General features: G+C 36.3%; 1 protein-coding gene across 1 annotated transcript in view; it reads left to right on the plus strand.

Moving 5' to 3' along the window:
- Nucleotides 1-21,751, plus strand: part of SYT9 (synaptotagmin 9) — a 366,314-nt gene that overhangs the window by 331,494 nt on the left and 13,069 nt on the right. Inside the window, exons 4-6 of the mRNA XM_053720281.1 lie at nucleotides 8,567-8,687; nucleotides 11,362-11,533; nucleotides 16,531-16,660. Of these exons, the coding sequence (XP_053576256.1) occupies nucleotides 8,567-8,687; nucleotides 11,362-11,533; nucleotides 16,531-16,660 (423 nt within the window). The remainder of the gene's footprint in view (nucleotides 1-8,566; nucleotides 8,688-11,361; nucleotides 11,534-16,530; nucleotides 16,661-21,751) is intronic.

The following is a 21,751-nucleotide window of genomic DNA, read 5'->3' on the forward strand; positions in this document are numbered from 1 at the left end:
AAATTTCCACTCACCATTTGCCTTGTTTGTATTAGAAAATATAAACTTGTTACTGGAGAAGATACATCTCTAGCCAATTTCATTGTGTTAGCAAAACCTGCATTGGTTTGCAGTTTGTTATCTTATCACCTCTGCTGAGGGCAGTAAGGGACAAATATGTAGAATAGTTAGGCTTGTGAATCCTGCCATGTGCACTTTCAGTCCACAGAAGTGGAAAACCCCCACACAAAAAAAAAATATATATATATAACAAAATTGTTTTTTTATGCATAATTAACCATTTTATTTTACAGTCTCGAGGTGTCTACTGTTTCTTTAAGTATATTATGCTGCTGTACTGTTTTCTATTTGAAAAATATTTTTCAAATCACATGACAGATTGTGTTACACACTACAATGGCTTAGAAAAAGAAAGCTGCCATACAGTATTTTTGCATGTAAATTCTCATTGATAGAAATCCAGGCTCCTGACTTGTGATGCAACATGTTTTGAGTTTAACCCTTATTACCTTTATTACACACATTTTTGAAGCAGTACGCTCCAAGCTGCAAGCGTTTCATGTTGATGAGCTGAGGACATTTTCAGTTAAAGGGAAAGACTACTCCAGAATGTTTATTGTTTAAAAAGAAGATAATCCCTTTATTACCAATTCTCCAGTTTTGCATAACAAACACAGTTATAATAATGTACTGTTACCTCTGTGATTACCTTGTATCTAAGCCTCTGCAGACTGCCCCCTTATTTGAGTTTTTTTGACAGACTTGCATTTTAGTCAATCAGTGCTGACTCATAAAACTCCACAGGAGTCAGCAGTGCTATCTTTATGGCACACATGAACGCTGTCTAGCTGTAAAAAACTTCCAAAATGCCCTGAGATAAGAGGCGGCCTTTAAGGGCTTAGAAATTAGCATATGAGCCTACCTAGGTTTAGCATTCAACAAAAAATACTAATACGAATACTAATAAGAGAACAAAGCAAATATGAGGATAAAAGTAAATTGGAAAGTTGTTTAAAATGACATGCCCTGTCTGAATCATGAAAGTTTAATTTTGGCTAGACTGTCCCTTTAAATAACAATTTATCTTTTGTTGCAAAGTGAGCTAGAAGGTGCTAAAGTGGAAAGTAGGAGTGGAATTATTTCTAGCTATATTAGAAACGATGAAATTTGAATGCATTTCAAGCAACATTAACATGCTTGAGTTATTTTTTGCCATGCATATTATCTGTGTTCTGTGTATTAAATATTTATTATTCATGAAAAAGAAAACAGGACCATTGAAATAATTCTGCAGGGGAATGTCAACTCAAAAAAATAAAAAAAATAAAGCACAGTCACACACTTAAATTGAACAAACTCTTATCAGTGGCTCCAAATAAAACATATGTTGATCACCATGGCAACAATGATACCATAACAAAACCATAAGCATAAAGAACAAAATCAATGGATTGGGTATTCCTTCTGTGGTCCCAAAAATTAGATCCCTTAATTGAAAGTAGTGATCCTCCTCTTTCAAATGAGTGGTCCTGTGCCCATCTATAAAAAAAAATGCACAGTCACACTCCTAAATAGAATGAACTGTTATCAGTGGCTCCAAATAAAACATATGTTGATCACCATGGAAACAATGATAGCATAACAAAACCACAAGCATAAAGAACACAATCATTGGATTGGGTATTCCTTCTGTGGTCCCAAAAATTAGATCCCTTATTTGACAGCAAAGATCCTCCTCTTTCAAATGAGTCAAATATTTTTTATGTGTTTTGTGACACTTTTTGTTTTCGCAAAACAGTTAACCATAGCTCTGAGGACCTGGTAATCATTCTAGCGTACATTTATTTTCTATTTGTAATACGAGTGCTAAAGCCGACGCTAGGCAAACACCTGCGATAAACCCCTTATCGCTAGCATGTAACTGTTTGCTCTCCCCTCTAAATCTGGCCCTTTATGAGGAGTTTTGAGTTTAATGTTCGTTGAGGTCATCATTGAGATGCATTTGTGACTTTCTGCTTAATATTGACACTGATTATCTGTACTATTTTGTGCAGTGGGCTCTAGTATAGATTACAAAAGCACCACTTTTTTAAGCAAACGCTCAGTCTCTATAGCATTTGTAGGTGTATTTTAAAGCACAATACCAAGTGATAATAATTAATATCAAACGTTAAAAAGCATTAAAGTAGTCCAAAGCAAAACTTATCACATGGCTTGTAATATAAGTGCAATAAGATCTACTACTGCTTTGTTCTTGTCAATGAAATAATAGGACACAACATGTATGTATTGAGCATGTTAAAATGTAGTTTTAAACAATTTAGCCAACCAATTGTAATACTACACTGAGCTTTATTGATCAGGGTCAAGTGGAACATGAAGCATTGCAAGTTACCAACTGCATTACATTTGTAATATAGCCTTGTGTGGAGCATGCAAGTGAGACTTTCTGTGCTTTTCTCAAATTGTTTAGAAATTCTCCCAAATTATTATCTGCACTTGATTTGTGATATAGCCTTGTGTGGAGCATGCAAGTGAGACTCTTCCTGTGCTATACTGCAACTCCATCCTATCTGGTCTCCCTAGCTGCCGCCTAGCTCCTTTACAATCCATAATGAATGCCTCTGCCAGACTCATCTTCCTTACACGTTGCTCTTCATCTGCTGCACCTCTCTGCTAATCCCTTCACTGGCTTCCTCTTGCCTCCAGGATTAATGACAAAATTCTCACTCGGACACACAAAGCCCTCAACTGCACTGCTCCCCCCTACATCTCAGACCTTGTCTCCAGATACTCTCCCTCCCGTCCCCTTCACTCCACTCATTCACTCCTCCTCTCTTATTATCTCCTCACATTCCATTTACAAGACTTTTCCAGACTGGCTCCTCTCTTATGGAACTCTCTGCCTTGCTCCACAAGACTGTCCCCTAGTTTTGAAAGCTTCAAGCACTCCCTGAAGACTATACTATTCAGGGATGCCTACAACCTGCACTAACCTTCCTATCTACACTGCTATCCCCTTAAACCCCATAGCATGTAAGACTATGAGCCCAGCTGTTTGTAGTTCCCATTCATAAGAGCCGAATACAACAGTGCAACTCTCGACGGGGCCCTCTACCCACTTGACCCTGTAAATGTTATTTTGTATCCCACCTGTGTCATAGCGCTGCGGAATCTGTTGGCGCACTACAAATACCTGATAATAATAATAATAATGCTCTGCTCAAATTGTTTTATATAGAAATACTCCCAAATTTGTATCTGTGCTTGATTTGTAATATAACCTTGTGTGAAGAATGAAAGAAAGAGTCTTCTGTATCTGCTCAAATTATTTAGTATAGAAATACTCCTGAAATTGTTTAGTATAGAAATACTCCCAAATTATTATCTGCACTTGATTTGTAATATAGCTTTGTGTGAAGAATGAAAGCAAGACTCTTCTGTATTTGCTCAAATTGTTTATTATAGAAATACTCCCAAATTATTATCTGTACTTGATTTGTAATATAGCCTTGTGTGGAGAATGATAGCAAGACTCTTCTGTGCTCTGCTCAAATTGTTTAATATAGAAATACTCCCAAATTATTATCTGCACTTTATTTGTAATATAGCCTTGTGTGGAGAATGAAAGCAAGACTCTTCTTTATCTGACCAAATTGTTTAGTATAGAAATACTCCCAAATTATTATCTAAACTTGATTTGTAATATAGCTTTGTGTGGGTAATCATAGCAAGACTCTTCTGTATCTGCTCAAATTATTTAGTATAGAAATACTCCCAAATTATTATCTGTACTTGATTTGTAATATAGCCTTGTGTGGAGAATGATAGCAATACTCTTCTGTGCTCTGCACAAATTGTTTAATATAGAAATACTCCCAAATTATTATCTGCACTTTATTTGTAATATAGCCTTGTGTGGAGAATGAAAGCAATATTCTTCTGTGCTCTGCACAAATTGTTCTGTTGAAACACGGAATGCGTTGAGATTATTTTGTTTGAAGCCTGGCACTACTCCTTATTCATGGCACTTGTCTGTGTGCCCTTCTATCTTTGCACTTCCTCATGGAATCCTATCTGCACAAGTAGACTTGATGAGACGGTTTCAGAGGAAATTTTGATTATTAAAGGGACAGTCAACACCAGAATTTTTGTTGTTTTAAAAGATAGATAATCCCTTAATTACCAATTCCCCAGTTTTGAATAACCAACACAGTTATAATTATACACGTTTTACCTCTGTTATTACCTTGTATCTAAGCCTCAGCAGACTGACAGACTTGCATTTTAGCCAATCAGAGCTGTCTCCATGGTAAATTCACGTGCGTGAGCTCAATGTTTTCTATATGAAACACGTGAAATTAGGCCCCCTAGTGATGAAAAACTATCAAAATGCATTTAGATTAGAGGCGGCCTTCAAGGTCTAAGAAATCAGCATATGAACCTCCTAGGTTTAGCTTTCAACTAAGAATACAAAGAGAACAAAGCAAAATTGGTGATAAAAGTAAATTGGAAAGTTGTTTAAAATTATATGCCCTATTTGAAACATGAAAGTTTTTTTGGACTGTCCCTTTAAGCATCATGTCACAAATCAGTCCCTGTATATCTTTCTGTAAATTTTAGTCAATTAGAAAGCTTAAAAATATGAACCATATCTGCTTTCTAATTTATTATACATGTTAAATCTTACTTATTAAAATTATCTTGTTTACCATCTATCAATGACCTGAATGTTGCAGCATCAGTTGGGCACCTCCTGTTAGGGCTGAGGATATTCCCACAGGATTGGCATCGCTATTCCATATCCATGTGTAGATCAAAGATTAAAATGCATTCCAGCTTGTCAGGTTACATTTTCAATCCGTGTACATAAATATTCTAAAAAAAAGGTTTCAAAGCACTTCGGGTGGAGAAGATTCTAATGAAATCCAATTAACAATTTAAGTAATTTGTTTGTATAAATCACCTTATGGTTGACATTTTTTGCAGAAATGTATTTAACTTGACAGCACTCCAAGCAGGGGTATATCGCAGCTCATTGAGCATGTCGGAAGTAGCGTATGTATTATGAGTTGAAATTAAACGCATTTTCATTAGCGCAACTGAATTTAACGAGCGTCTGGTTAGCGTGACTTCAGAGCTCTGGTTAACTGTTACACTCGACTAATAAGTTGCACAAAACACATAAAAAATACATTCTACAGTACAATTCCCAAGGGCTCGAAGATATGAAGTCTAAGGTGTTAGAAAAAAAAAGCTGCAAAGGGCTTTAACATAGAGATACATACATACAGATATCTAAATAAATATATAAAAATATTGTTTATATGTGTGTACATATGTATTTATATGTGTACATGTGTATTTACAGACATATATACACATATAAACACATAAATACACATGAGGTCATATATAGTCATATATAAGTGCATTGGAGCCCTTTGCAGTCAAGTAGCTGAAAATATGAAAAATCATAAATCTGCAATATTCATATTTAATAAATTGTTTAACTGTGTATGTACTTTAAATATTCATAGTGGTAATATGTTGTAAGTATTTTTAAATAGATATTCCTATATATATATGTATATATTTATCTATATCTATCTATCTATCTATCTATCTATATCTATCTATCTATCTATCTATCTATCTATCTATCTATCTATCTATATATATATATATATATATATATATATATATATATATATATATATATGCATGCAAAACGCCTCCATCTAGTGAAGTTAATGAGCAAGTGGGAGCACTAATTTGTGCTCCACTTGTAATCTAGCTATTGGTACAAAATAACGCTTGAGGAAATATAGTGGGCTGATACAACATTTTTTTATGATTTGATATTTCCAGCGGAATATTAACCTTTCAACAATAAATGTTTTTTTCCACAGTCTACATCTAGGGTTGCCGGTTGTCCTCCTCAAAAATACTGGACAATCTATGGGTGAATAGCATGTTGGTAGGTGTTGGTCATACAATACCCTACCTCAAGAATTTTACCTCAGCCACCATGTATATTATTCACAACCGAACAGTCATTGTACCCTTTGAACAGGAGTAACATAGAAATCAATAATTGTATCTGTTTGGTTTCTAGTCACACATGTGAACAGTAGTGATTTCGACCCTGTGATTGACCCTCACATTTAAATTTGGGGACTTTAAAAACTGTCCAGTATTTTTGTAAAGATGTTACTGGGCAGCCTGTTAAAATACTGGACTGTCCAGTTGAATACTAGACACCTGGCAACCCTATCTACACCATATATTACTATTATCAAAGTTGACATCTATGTGAAAACACTTTGCAAGACTAGTCATGTGAACCAATTCAATCAATTGGCTCTTGTGACCAAAGATCTCAATTATATAACTGTTAAAACTCATTACTTTGAAGCAAACACAAATTAAATGGATATTAAAGTTTTTTTTTTCCTTTGTTGCACCTAAAGACATTTTTGTTTTTCAAAAAAAGATGTTCCTTTTTTATAAACAAAAAAATATATATTGTTTTATTATTCATGTGGTCCATGTCCATGTAACAATAAAGTGTTGATAGTGCTCCTTTATTGGTCAGTGAGTTTCTATCCCACAGACCAGTTGTGCACGTCCTGTTAAAGTTAAAATTACACTTAAATATTGAAAATATTTTTAACATGTTTATATAGTGACATATCATGTGCATGACTGAAATGTATTGAGTTTATTGTTTCTTTAATAAGTTTCTCAGGTGCCAAGTATTTAACCAGTCATTTTATACCAACGACCTGCTCTGTAAATTAGATCTGATCTGACCTGGGCTTATGGCTAACAAGGGGATATAGAACTATGTGTCTGATATGTGGTCTAACTTGGACATATGGCTGACAAAGTTTTACAGAACCATTGGTCTGATATGAGGTCTAAGCTGTGCATATGGCTGACAAAGGGTTACAGAACTGTTGATCTGATCTGATGTCTGACCTGAGCATATGGTTGACAAGGGTGCTACAGATCTGTGGGTCTGATAAGATGTCTGACCCAGGAATATGGCTGACAAGTGTTACATAACTGTGTGTTTCATCTAAAGTCTGATTTGGGCATAGAGCTGACAGACAGGCTAATAGGTCAGATCACAGGCCTACCTTTCTTTATCTCACCTGTAATCAACCACTGGTTGTCCAATATTTTTGTAGAAGACATCTGACAACCCTACAAGTTTAGCCTTGATTTCTAGATTATCTTGTAACTCTTTGTTTTTGCAGTTTAATTATTTAAAATTGAAAGTATTTGTTCCAATCCATGTTGCAGTTTGTCACAAGTTTAGTGAAATCCATTGGCGGTGCCAGAAGATGTGATTATTAAATTACTTCACATCATGTAAATTCTTATTTTGTGGCAAAAGTCCCCACAAGCACCCAGTTCCTATTAAAAGTAACATTTAATTAATGCAGAGAAGTCCATCTCTATTAGACTTTAACCATTTCACCATTCATGTCAAAATAATATGCCTATTAATTAATTATTATGATAATTATTAAATGCGTAATAAACTTTGATTAATATTTATTGGCAACTCTACCAAATCTTGTCTCTCTAACTACCATCTGTCCTTACTACAGTCTATCATGAACCCCTCTCCCAGACTTATCTCCCCTGTAAATTGTTCCTCATCTGCTGCACTTCTACTCTAATCCCTACCCTTGATGCCTTTAACCTCAAGACTAAAACTGAAAACCTTAACTCTAACATTTAAAGCTCTAACTTTAAGCTGGAACCCTCCTAAATCTCTACCCCGTACAAATAATGTAACCCTACCAACCACCCCCTCCACTCCTATGCACTTTTCTGGGGAAATCCTTGCATATATTTTTAACCCTTGCCTCCAATTTACAGAGCTTCAATCATTCCGTTAAAACATATCTGAGTTGCGTACAACATTAAGATGTTTCTCTTTTGTCAGATACCTTATTGTTCCCCTCTTCTTTTCCTTTTTACTTCCTTTAGCATGTAAGTTCACAAGTCCATCTCTCCTGTAATCATCTCACATAGGTCCCGATGATCTAAAGCTAACCCCTCAAGTGAGATGATCTAAGAAGTCTTGTCAGTTCAATGAGGCCCCTCAAAAACATTTAAAACACCAAATTTATATTGGAACATGTTTATGTTGCTATGTAGTGTTCTGTATGTCAAGGGAAGGACTCATACATTACAATATAATATTTAAAAAATCCCAAAGATTTTGTGTGATTTCTCACAATGCCGGTGAGTATTTAGATCATAGGCCCATAATGAGGGTGTACATCAATATAAATCATGGGCAGGTTCCTTTAACTTAGTGTATTTCTTTTTTTTTTTACTCTGTAGTTGTGTGCCATAGCACTGGATAATATGATGGTGCTTTATAAACAAATAAGAATAAGATAAATTATATTTCAACGGTCCTTAATGGTTGTCTATGACTTGTCGTTTTGTACTTCTTCAACATTACAATCGATGAAGGTGCTGTATGAAAAGAATTTGTATCTGCTCTGTCTTATTTTTATTTATATATTTTCTTTTATAGGATAATGTTGATCTTGGTGACTTGATGTTTTCACTTTGCTACCTTCCTACTGCGGGAAGACTTACGATTACTATAATAAAGGCGAGAAACTTGAAGGCGATGGATATAACTGGAGCATCCGGTAAGAAACTGTCAGCTTAGCTCCTCATTAATTAGTTTAGGATTCAATATAACATATTGCACTGACCCATCATTTTCAGGGCTTAAAGGGACATTTCAGCCCAAATGGGAATCCGCATTGATGCATTTCAGTTTTGAATGGAAGCATTTTTGTAATTGACATGTATTAGCAAAAATGCTTCTAATAAAAGTTATAGCTGTTTCAAAAGTGTATTTAAGTATGCACTGTGCACCAGCATTTTAAACACAGCACTCGCTCAGAGAGCCTAAGATGCTTGTACCATTTGGTAATAACTCCATTTGTTAAAGGACCAGTGAACACTGTAGATTTGCATAATCAACAAATGCAAGATAACAAGACAATGCAATAGCATTTAGTCTGAACTTCAAATGAGTAGTAGATTTTTTTCCTGACAATTTTAAGTTATGTCTTTTTCCACTCCCCCTGTACCATGTGACAGCCATCAGCCAATCACAAATGCATACACGTACCATGTGACAGCAATCAACCATTCACAAATGCATACACACTTACTCTTGCACATGCTCAGTAGGAGCTGGTGACTCAAAAAGTTTAAATATAAAAAGTCTGCACATTTTGTTAATGGAAGTAAATTAGAAAGTTGTTTAAAATGACATGCTCTATCTGAATAATGAAACTTTAATTTTGATTGAGTGTCCCTTTAATTGTTGACATGAGTACAAGCCCCACTGGTGCTCTGAGCAGCTGCAGTATTTAAAATCCTGGTGCACTGAGAATATCTAGCATATCAATGCATTTATATTGCAAATATGTTTCTATTCAAATATATAATTAATCTATGTGCATTTAAACTTTGAATGGAATGTCCCTTCAATGTCCATTGCTTATGGAATCTGACCAATTTTTATTTATTGGATTATTCTTTGTAAGTGACCTATCTTCATTTATAAAGAAATTAAAATAAAGGGGTAATTGTATGGTCATTTTTTTTATTGTTCAAAGAATATGACATGAATATGGATAAAATGTATTTATAGGAGCAACTACTCATCATACAGTAAATTAAAGGGATGTGAAGGTCAAAATTAATTAATTCATTCATTCATGTTGCAACTATATTTAGCACTCAAGACACAAATAAAAGGTTTCTATCAAGATTATATTTTTGTGATTATGTGAAGCACAGTCAGGACACAGACACACATTCCAAAAGATATTTTGAATAATGTGCTATATTTAGTTATATACAGCAGCTTATAATAGCAATGATACATTTGCAAATTTAACAGAGAAACACCAATGCTGACTCATTAAAGAGGTAAAAATAATGGATAAAAGTATGAAGCGCAGCTAAAGAATTGTTTTAAATATATTATCTCATAACAAAGATATTTTGAAGATGGACATAAAATATATATTATTTGAGGAATTAAAGAATATATGCATAGAGATCCACTGAGGTCTGATTGGTTTTAGTATGTTTCTAATATTTATTTATTGCATTTAAGATTAAACTTCAAAATAAGCATCTCGCAACATCCAGTATACTAAACCAATAAAACTTTAGGTCAAATGTGCTGAAAGCGTATATCTTTCCCCCCCAGTTATCTGTATTTTATTTGTGTTTTAATCATATACAGGAATTACCTATAAAAATGTAGTACCATTGGTGTTCTGCCTTTTTTGTTTATTTGAAAATAAAACCCTAGATTACAAGTTGAGCGTAAAATTGCACTTTTGCGGGTGCGATATTTGCGCTCCACTCAATAATACCAGTGCACCTAAATGTGCACTGGTATTACAAGTTAGGTGCAATGCGAATGCGACCTCACGTTCACATTGCCTGGAAGCCTTACGCTTACAAGCGCGCGCTTCCATAGGATCCAATGGGAGCCTCGTTCTCATGCCGTGAGTCACGGCAAAGCAACAAGCTCAGAGAGCAATTTGTGCAGCGTTGGGCAGCAAATAAATAATATATATGTATATGAATATATACATATATATTTAAGTGTTTATATGTGTACATACACATATTAACACATAAATATATATAAGCATATACATACTGTATATATATATATATACAGTAAAAATACAGTCCCCCATTCTTGTCTAGGTAAGGGCATTTTCAGTGTAGTTTTTTTTCTAACACCCCACATCCCCTCACTTTAACCCTTTATAACTGCTTTGTGCATTTTTTTTTTACAAAAATAAAAATGCTCATCTTTTTTTTGTTTAACTTAACTACTGTACACTTTATTTTGGGGGCAATAGGGGTGTATTCTTTTAATTAACCAGAGGTGTAACCTTGATAAAGCTACCCCTAATTGTTTATTTATCACTATAAAGTTTTTAAACGTATAAATAAATAAATAATCCGAACTGCTGCACAGTGTTTTTGCATTAATTCATTAGGATAAAGGGTATACTGAACTACCAGTACTGTATGGAGTTCTAGATTTAAAACCAAACTGCAGGTTTACCAAAAAAATGTGTAGATTCAATGGTCACAGCAAGCATTATCTTGCTCTCACATCTGGCAATTATACAAGACTGAACAAGATTTGTATTTTATCCTTTCATGTGATTAATATTTAATAGATTCTGCTTTGCAGCACATATTCCTATGTCCCTTGAGTGATACTGGAAATGAGTTTTATTCATTAACAGTCTGTTTTCCTGCTACCCACAGATCCCTATGTGAAAGTCTCAATAATGTGTGATGGTAGAAGACTGAAGAAGAGGAAAACATCCACAAAGAGGAATACCTTAAATCCAGTTTATAATGAAGCCATAGTGTTTGATGTCCCTCCAGAAAATATTGATCAAATCAGTTTATTGATAGCTGTGATGGACTATGACCGGTGAGATATCTCAAGGCAATATACAAACAGACAATTTGTTTTACATTGCTTTTCAGCTGAAAAACAAACCGAGTAAAAATTGATTTACTGTATTTGTCAGTAGCAAGAAAGACTTTATTTTATTGAAGAAACAGTAAAGTCACAGTTAAACTTTTATGATTTAGAACCTGCATTTACAAAAAACAAATCTTTACTTCTATTATCAAACGGCTAGATTACGAGTTTTGCGTTATGAGTGAAAAAGCTTCATAACCCTTCTTTTTCACCACCGCTGGTATTACGAGTCTTGCATATATATCTGTCCCGCACATTTTTGGCTGTAACGCAACGTAACTACCACAGCTTTCAAAAAGTCCTTTTTCAATGGGACTTCCACAGCGCCGGTATTACGAGTTTGCCTGTCCGGCCAAAAAGTGAGCGGTACAGCCTATACCGTCAAGATCTGTACCGTAAACTGAAAGTCAGTAGTTATGTCTTCTATGTTACAAAGCTGTACCATAAAACTCATAACTAAAGTGCTAAAAAGTACACTAACACCCATAAACTACCTATTAACCCCTAAACTGAGGCCCTCCCTAACCCTAACACCCACTAACTTTAACATAATTAAAATAAATCTAAATAAAAATTACAATTAATACCTAAATCATTCCTATTTAAAACTAAATACTTACCTATAAAATAAAACCTAAGCTAGCTACAATATAACTAATAGTTACATTGTATCTAGCTTAGGGTTTATTTTTATTTTACAGGCAAGTTTGTATTTATTTTAACTAGGTAGAATAGTTACTAAATAGTTATTAACTATTTAATAACAACCTAGCTAAAATAAATACAAATTTACCTGTGAAATAAAACCTAACCTGTCTTACACTAACACCTAACCTTACACTACAATTAAATCAATTACCTTAATTAAATACAATTAACTAAATTACAAAAAATAGTAAACACTAAATTACACAAAATAAAAAAGAAATGATCAAATATTTAAACTAATTACACCTAATCTAATAGCACTATCAAAATAAAAAAGCCCCCAAAATAAAAAATAACCCTAGCCTAAACTAAACTGCCAATAGCCCTTAAAAGGGCCTTTTGCAGGGAATTGCCCCAAACAAATCAGCTCTTTTACCTGTAAAAAAAAAAATACAAACAACCCCCAACAGTAACACCCCCCACCCACACAACCAAACCCCCCAAATAAAATCCTATCTAAAAAAACCTAAACTCTCCATTGCCCTGAAAATCAGCCAATAGAATGCAAGCTCAATCCTATTGGCTGATAGAATTCAAGGGACACCATCTTGGATGACGTCCCTTAAAGGAACCTTCATTCTTGAAGAGCCGTCGACAGAAGAGGATGCTCCGCGCCGGATGTCTTGAAGATGAAACTGCTCCGCGTCGGAAGGATGAAGATAGAAGATGCCATCTGCATGAAGACTTCTGCCCGTCTGGAGGATGACTTCTTGCCACTTGGATGAAGACTTCTCCCAGCTTCGTTGAGGACTTCTTGCCACTTGGATGAAGACTTCTCCCGGCTTCGTTGAGGATGGATGTCCGGTCTTCAAAATTTTTTAAGTGGATCTTCGGGGGTTAGTGCTAGTTTTTTTTTAAGGATTTATTGGGTGGGTTTTATTTTTAGATTAGGGTTTGAGTTGAAAAAGAGCTAAATGCCCTTTTAAGGGCAATGCCCATCCAAATGCCCTTTTCAGGGTAATGGGGAGCTTAGGTTTTTTTTAGATAGGATTTTATTTGGGGGGTTTGGTTGTGTGGGTGGTGGGTTTTACTGTTGGGGGTTGTTTGTATTTTTTTTACAGGTAAAAGAGCTGATTTCTTTTTAGGGCTATTGGCAGTTTAGTTAAGGCTAGGGTTTCTTTTTATTTTGGGGGGCTTTTTTATTTTTCTAGAGCTATTAGATTAGGTGCAATTAGTTAATATTTGATAATTTCTTTTTTATTTTGTGTAATTAAGTTATTTGTATTTAATTAATGTAATTGATTTAATTGTAGTGTAAGGTTAGGTGTTAGTGTAAGACAGGTTAGGTTTTATTTCACAGGTAAATATGTATTTATTTTAACTAGGTAGTTAGTAAATAGTTAATAACTATTTACTAACTAGTCTACCTAGTTAAAATAAATACTAACTTAGCTGTGAAATAAAAATAAAACCTAAGATAGCTACAATGTAACTATTAGTTATATTGTAACTAGCTTATGGTTTATTTTATAGGTAAGTATTTCGTTTTAAATATTAATTATTTAGGTATTAATAGTCATTTTTATTTAGATGTATTTTAATTATGTTAAAGTTAGTGGGTGTTAAGGTTAGGGTTACGTTAGGGTTAAGGTTAGACTTAGGGTTAGGTTTAGGGGTTAATAACTTTAGTATAGTGGCGGCGACGTTGGGGGCGGCAGATTAGGTGTTAATAAGTGTAGGTAGGTGGCAGCAATGTGGAGGGTGGCAGATTAGGGGTTAATAACTGTAATGTAGGTGGTGGCGACATTGGGGGTGGCAGATTAGGGGTTAATAAGTGTAGGTAGGTGGCGGCGACATTGGGGGCGGCCGATTAGGGGTTAATAAGTGTAGGTAGGTGGCGGCAACATTGGGGGCAGCAGATTAGGGGTTAATAAGTGTAGGTATGTTTCAGCGGTGTCGGGGGCAGCAGATTAGGGGTTAATAACTGTAATGTAGGTGTCAGCGATGTCGGGGGCGGCAGATTAGGAGTGTTTAGACTCAGGGTTTATGTTAGGGTGTTAGGTGTAAACATAACTTTTGTTTCCCCTTAGGAATCAATGGGGCTGCCTTATGGAGCTTTACGCTCCTTTATTGCAGGTGTTAGGCTTTTTTTTTAGCCGGTTCTCCTCATTGATGTCTATGGGGAAATCGTGCACGAGCACGTAAAACCAGCTCAAAGCAGCGCTGGTATTTGATTGCGGTATGGAGCTTAATTTTGCTCAACGCTAACATATTGCCTGCTAACTCCGGGTTTATGAAAACCTGTAATAGCAGCGTTATAGGGAGGTGAGCGGTGGAAATAACTTGCAAGTTAGTACTGAGCCGCTCATAACGCAAAACTCGTAATCTAGCCGAAATGTAATTAATATGCGTGGTATCCTTTGATAAATAGTAAACTTAGGTTACTCGTAAGGGTTAAAGGGATAGTAAATACCAAACACTTTATATTTTAAAAAGATAGATAATCCCTTTAGTTACCATTCCCCAGTTTTGCATAACCAACACTGTTATAGAAATATACTTTTTACCTCTGTAATTACCTTGTATCTAAACTTATGCAAACTGCCTCGTTATCTCAGATATTTTGACAGACTTGCATTTCAGGCAATTAGTGCTCACTCTTAATAAACTCTATGTGCATGAGCACAAAATTATTTATATGAAACACATGAACTAACGCCCTCTAGCTGTGAAAACCTGTCAAATGCATTCACATAAGAGGTGGCCTTCAAGGGCTTAGAAATTATTATATGTGCCTACCTAGGTTTAGCTTTCATCAAAGAATACCAAGATAACAAAGCAAATTGGATGATAAAAGTAAATTGGAAAGTTGTTTAAAATGTCATGCCCTATCTGAACCATGAAAGTTTAATTTGGACTTTACTATCCCTTTAAGGAGCGTGCATGTGTCTTTAGCACTGTATAGTACAGCAGTAGTGTTTGCAGCAATTTTTTAAATACATTAGGCAAGATTACATATTTAGTGTCACCTGCAAAAGCCGGTGACACCGGTTTTTACGCGGTTTGGGTATCACATATACGGCGCCGCATATAAATGCAGCGTGTATATTTCACCCGTCGCCCGCAATTTTTACTCCCATAAGCTAACATAGAACCATGTCCCAAATCTGTATCACATATTCAGCACAAGGACTTATGCGGCAAAAATTGAGAAATGTTACTCCATTTTCACCTCGCCACACATAAGCAGGCGCAGCAAGCCTTGCGTTGAGTATGAAAGTACTGTAACTCCCATAACTGTCTGAAAATATTAACTAACACCTAACGCATGCGCAATATCTATCTACTTGTCAACAGGCCAATCCCGCCGCAATAACTAATAATATATATTAACCCCTAATCTGCCATTAATCCTCAATGCAATAAACCTAATAAAACTATTAACCCCTAAACCGCCAAACCCACACAACTCAACATCCTAATAAAACTATTAACCCCTAAACCGCCAACCCCCCACAACGCAAAATAACTAATTAAATTACTAAACCCCCTAACCTAACACCCGCTAAATTAACCCCAATTAGATAAATTAAAGAATACTAAGTAACAATTAAAATACCACTTACATACTTAAAAATAAAAAAAACCTAAGATTAAATTAATCTAAGATTACAAAAAATAAAAAAGTCTAACATTACATAAAATAATAAACCAAATTATAAAAAAATAAAAAGGCCCCCCCAAAATAAAAATACCCCCTAATCTAATACTAAACTACAAATAGCCCTTAAAAGTGCCTTTTGTAGGGCAGTGCCCTAAGTTAACTAGCTCTTTTACCTTAAAAAATACTGTCCCCCCTCTAACACCAAACCCCCCAAAATAAAAAACCTAACACTAAAAATCCTAAACTACTGTTAAATAGCATACCTAGGTAGGCTCAGAAGCTGGTAGCTGAGTGGTGATTGTAGTGGCGCATTTATGCCTCTAGTCATTGTTCTGCCAATGTGTTCCGCTAGCTCCCAGTAGTGTAATGTTGTTCCTTCAATAAAGGATACAAAGACAATGATCACAATTGATTATAGAAATTAACTAGAAAGTTGTTTACAAATGTATGCTCAATCTGACTCATAAAAGAAAACGTTTGGGTTTTGTGACCCTTTAACAACTAGATATTGTTCTTTATCTCTTTTTCTTGTGGTATCGCTACTTTGTGTTTTATTAATTTAAGGTTTAATTTGTTATATTAACTTACATTATAAAACTTTCAGAAAAATCATTATGCAACATTTTCACAGTGTAGGTCATAATGAGGTTATCGGTGTTTGTCAAGTTGGGAACGATGCAGAGAGTTTAGGCCGGGAACACTGGAATGAAATGTTATCATATCCAAGAAAGCCTATCGCCCACTGGCACCCACTTACTGAGGTAAGATTCATGTATTATTCAATTATAGATTTTATATTTTTATTTCCTAAATTTGTTAAAAAATTAATTTTCCATGCATCTAAAAAATAAAATAAAAAATGTGTTGATGATACATCCCTATTGTTACCAATAATTTTTCTATTCTACTTCTATTCTATAGTGCATTTCATTTTTATAATAAACAAACTTACCATGAAAATACATTATAAAACTTTCAGGAAGGAAAAAAAAAAGTTATCTTAATGTTTGCCTAACATGTTATGGTATAATTGGGCAACTCTAGTTAAACTGATTTTTTACTGGTTAGCGGACACAACAATTTTGGGAGTCCCCCACTTAGAACAGCGACTCCTGCACCGTGGTGAGTGTTTGTTCGCCTGCCAAGAGGAAGCCCTTTACAAGGGTAGTTTGCAAGAAGCCTTTTTTCAGTGGGTCTCTATTGTTTGGGAGTTTTTTGCTCCGGACTGTTATCGGCATAGGATATGTGGTATTCCTCATAAGCCTTTTTCATCTAACGACATTTGAACTGTGGTCTATCATCTAATCAAACTGATTTTACTTGGACATTGTTCTTTTATTTTTGTAGATACTATTTTTTATAATTGTTTTTACACATTGAAGCCCATTTATCAAGCTCTGTACGGAGCTTGTGCGCCCGTGTTTCTTGCGAGTCTTCAGACTCGCCAGAAACAGCAGTTATGAAGCAGCGGTCTAAAGACCGCTGCTCCATAACCCTGTCCGCCTGCTCTGAGCAGGCGGACAGGAATCACCACAATTCAACCCGATCGAGTATGATCGTGTTGATTGACACCCCCTGCTGGTGGCCGCAAGTCTGCAGGGGGCGCAAGTCTCTTGTGAGCTGCTGGTGCAATGCTGAATACGGAGAGCATATTGCTCTCCGCATTCAGCGAGGTCTTGCGGACCTGATCCGCACTGTCGGATCAGGTCCGCAAGACCTTTGATAAATAGGCCTCATAATCTTATATTTTTCACATAACTTTATATTGCGATATTGCTGTATTGGGAGACATCCCATTTTACTGTGCCTAATATACCATGTCCATATTATACTTTGAATTTTAGACATTATTAAATAGTTTAAGTATCTTAAGCCTTTTGAGTTCACTCACTATTATTATATTTATTCTGGTTATCTTTTCTCCCTAATAGAAAAGGAGTTAGGGATTGTGAGGTGTTTGGTATTATTAGCTAAAGCCATTTGCTTTCTTATTTTCAAAAACTCCTCATGCACATTTTTCTTCCCTGCCACATTCCATTAGTCATAATATACTGTTTTGTGATCCATTAAGGGCCTGGGATATCTTATGCAGATTATAGGGTATCCCTAGCAGTGCAATATTTACCTGCCTCTCACAGGTAACCCAGACTTTCTGCCAGGACTTTCCATATTAGTGTTCCGATAGAAGAAAGCTAAAGGAGTTGTAACTATCGTACAATTTCTAAATCAAATAACACATCAAATACTTCATTTTGAAGAGTTAAGAGAAAGGTATAAGTTACCAGCCAAGGATATATTTGCATACTTTCTGAGCAGACATTGGGGTATATTTATTATAGTGTGAGTGGACATGATACGAGTATCATGTCCGCTGCACATTGATAAATGCCACATCATTGCACCAGCAGTTCTTGTGAACTGCTGTTGCAATGCCGCCCCCTGCAGATTTGTGGCCATTCGGGGGTGTCAATCAGCCTGATCGTATTTGATCGGGTTGATTTCTGTCTGCGGTCTCAGAGCAGTCGGACACGTTATGGAGCAGCGGAAAACAAGGCTCGCCGGAAACAAGGGGCATCAAGCTTCATACGGAGCTTGATCAATCGACCCCATTATCTCAACACACACATATAACGTGGGCTGGATTGCTGGTCGACCTCCACTGTTAATAAGCTGTGCTCAACAGCTCAACAAAGAATGCACTCAATATCATATATATTCCTTCATAATGGCTCAATATGAACAATTGTCTGTGCCGAAGTTGGTAGAAAAGTGGCAAAATAATAGAGGGACTCAAAATTTTGCTGAGAGCCTATAAGCAAGTGTTTTACAGGTTCAGGCAGTAATATTGTCAGCAGACCTAAGGGAGTCACATACTAAATTAATGCATTAAGCCTATATCACACCAGGGACACGTGCCAAATGGGTTCTGGTAACAGAAGACATTCGTGTCATATGTCAGGTAGCCTCCTCAGATATCATTCATTTATTATGGGATTGCCCAAAATTAAAGAGATTCTGGGGAGAACTTAAAAATGGCTCTGAAAAACTTGTAAATATAAGACCATGCTGTCCCTTGATCATGTTTTGTTTTTAGTGCGATATAATTTTAGAAAAGGCTCTCGTAGCTGGTAATTCTTCTGGCTTGAAAACCCATACTCCGGTATTTGATAACTAACAAGCCCCCTTTTCTTCCTCTAGTGATTAGGGAACACGCAGATGTCAAGGGTGATATTGGAAAAAGAACTAAAAAATTGTTATCAAATGGGAACTGTGTTTTCAGTTCACTTACTGGTGTTTAGAGAAGAGCCTTGTCCCCATTTCGTACCATCGTGTTTATCATGACAAAGAATCCTGATGGAAAATAGTGTATGGATACTTCATTCAAACTTCAGGGGGTCAGGAGTGCAGACATTGGGGCCAAATTATCAAGGGCCGAATGGTCCCTGATCCCCCCCTGTTTCCGCATGAGTCTTTAGGCTCGCCGGAAACAGCAGTTAAGAAGCAGCGGTCTTAAGACTGCTGCTTCTTAACTGGTCCTACGCCTCTGAGCGGCGGACAGCAATCAACCTGATCAGATACGATAGGGTTGATTGACACCCCCTGCTAGCGGGCGACATTGCACAAGCAGTTCACCACAACTTCTTGTGCAATGCTAAATGCCGAAAGCGTATGCTGTCAGCATTCAGTGATGTCTGTCAGACATGATCTGCTGAGCGGATCATGTCGGGCAGACATTTAATATATCGGCCCCATTATCTTCTTTACTTTATAAAGTGACTATAGAAAATGGCGTAAGCTCTCCCAATTTTGTTTTATTTTGTTATTGTTTTGTTTTTATTTTGTTTGATTATGTTACTATAATTATAAACATATCTCAGGTAACACGCGGATTACATGTACCATGATACCATGATACCATAATTTCACAATAACATGTATTGACATACCAGCTCACTATGTAAACTCATTCTATGGTTCTTTCAACGTTTGTTGATTTTATGGGGCCGATTTAACAAGCTGTCAATCGGCCCCAATGCAGCTGTTTCCGCCCGAGCCTTCAGGCTCGTCGGAAACAGCAGTTAAGAAGCAGCGGTCTTAAGACCGCTGCTTCTTAACTTGTCCACTGCCTCTGAGGCTGTGAACATCAATCCACACAATCGTATATGATCGGGTTGATTGACAGCCCCTGCTAGCGGCCGATTGGCCGTGAATCTGCAGGGGGCGGCATTGCACAAGTAGTTCACCAGAACGGCTTGTGCAATGTTAAATGCCGACAGCGTTAAATATCCGCCAGACATTGATAAATCGGCCCCTATGTGTATTTCCTCTGTGCTATTGAGATAAAGAAATAAAAAAATACTGACTGCAGTACCAGATGGGTACCAAATGCAGACTGGGTTTTTGTTTTTTTAATTATTAAATGGTCATACAACCAATGAAACACTGCATTGGCAGAGTAAGTAAAAATACATTGCAATATTTTGAAATTATTTTAAAATGATTTTTAAGTTTATTGTCCCTTTAATACATGACAATGGTTTGACATTTCTTTGGTAATAAGTAGATTACTTTATTAGGTGAATCATTGGGCTCCATTTATCAAGCGCTGAGCAGACGAGGTTTGCTATAATGAACCTCATCCGCCTTGCCTTAAAACAATGCACACTATACTAACTTTGCAGCCAGAGCTAACCTTATTGTCTTATGACTAAAGCCCTGATTGGTTTCTCCACATATAGCAAATGGTGGTTGGAGTTTGGCTATTGATAAATAATTGCAGTAAAAAGGATGTTAATGCATTTTAAAAATGTTTGGATGATATGTTATTCTATAGCAACACAAGAGAAATGTCTTATAATAACAAGGTGTTTACTGTCCCTGCTGCTTGCGCAATGCACCACAGGGGCTGTCATTCATCCCCAGCGGATCTGATTGCCATGATCAAAATCTGCCACACTTTAAATGGCAGAGAGGTTAAGACCGCAGGTACTTAACTGAGGTTTCAGGCTTGTTCATGCAACCCTGAAATGCTGGGCCTCCGAAGGTGCACTCGCAGCTTCATAAGTTTAGCCCATTTTGATTAATAGGTCCCAAAAAGATATTGATATAAAATATGAAAAATATATTGAGAGAAAAGGGTTGATACATTTACTTAATGTATTCCTTGATCAGTACTGTATAACAAGATAAACTCTGATCTATATGTGTTATTTAATCCATGTGGATAATGCTCTTTGGATAAACAAAAGTGATTTGCAATTAAAAGTGTTTTTTGCCAGGATACCATTTACTGAAACCTTTGAATGTCAGCTCATGAAAAACACCCAGATCTTTTGTTCATTCAGTGTTGTACTTTGAGTTTTTATTGAGCTACAATGTGAGAAAGTGTGAGGGAAGAGGACAAAAGAAAGGGATGAAAAGCCTATAAGAGAAGGAATAAAAAAATGTAATGGGGGGGGGGGAGACGAGTGTCATCAACAACTGGAAGGTATGGAGGGAGGAAAGGTGAGATGAAGGACAGAGAGAAATGAGATACAACAAATGTTTAAAATATAGGGGCCGATTTATCATCGGTCGGTCCAACATGATCTGCTCAGCAGATCATGTCCGACAGACATCGATGAATGCCGACAGCAATTTATCATTGCACAAGCAGTTCTTGTGAACTGCTTGTGCAATCCTGCCCCATGCAGATTTGCGGCCACTAGCAGGGGTTGTCAATCAGCATGATCATTTAGGATCGGGCAGATTGATGTCCACAGCCTCAGAGCGGGCGGACCAGTTATGGAGCAGTCCCTTCCAGGGGTGTAATTGGGGTTTTTCACCTAAATCGCAGCCAAGCACACAAAAGG

Source organism: Bombina bombina, chromosome 7, assembly GCF_027579735.1.
Source record: "Bombina bombina isolate aBomBom1 chromosome 7, aBomBom1.pri, whole genome shotgun sequence".
Lineage (NCBI taxonomy): Eukaryota > Metazoa > Chordata > Amphibia > Anura > Bombinatoridae > Bombina > Bombina bombina.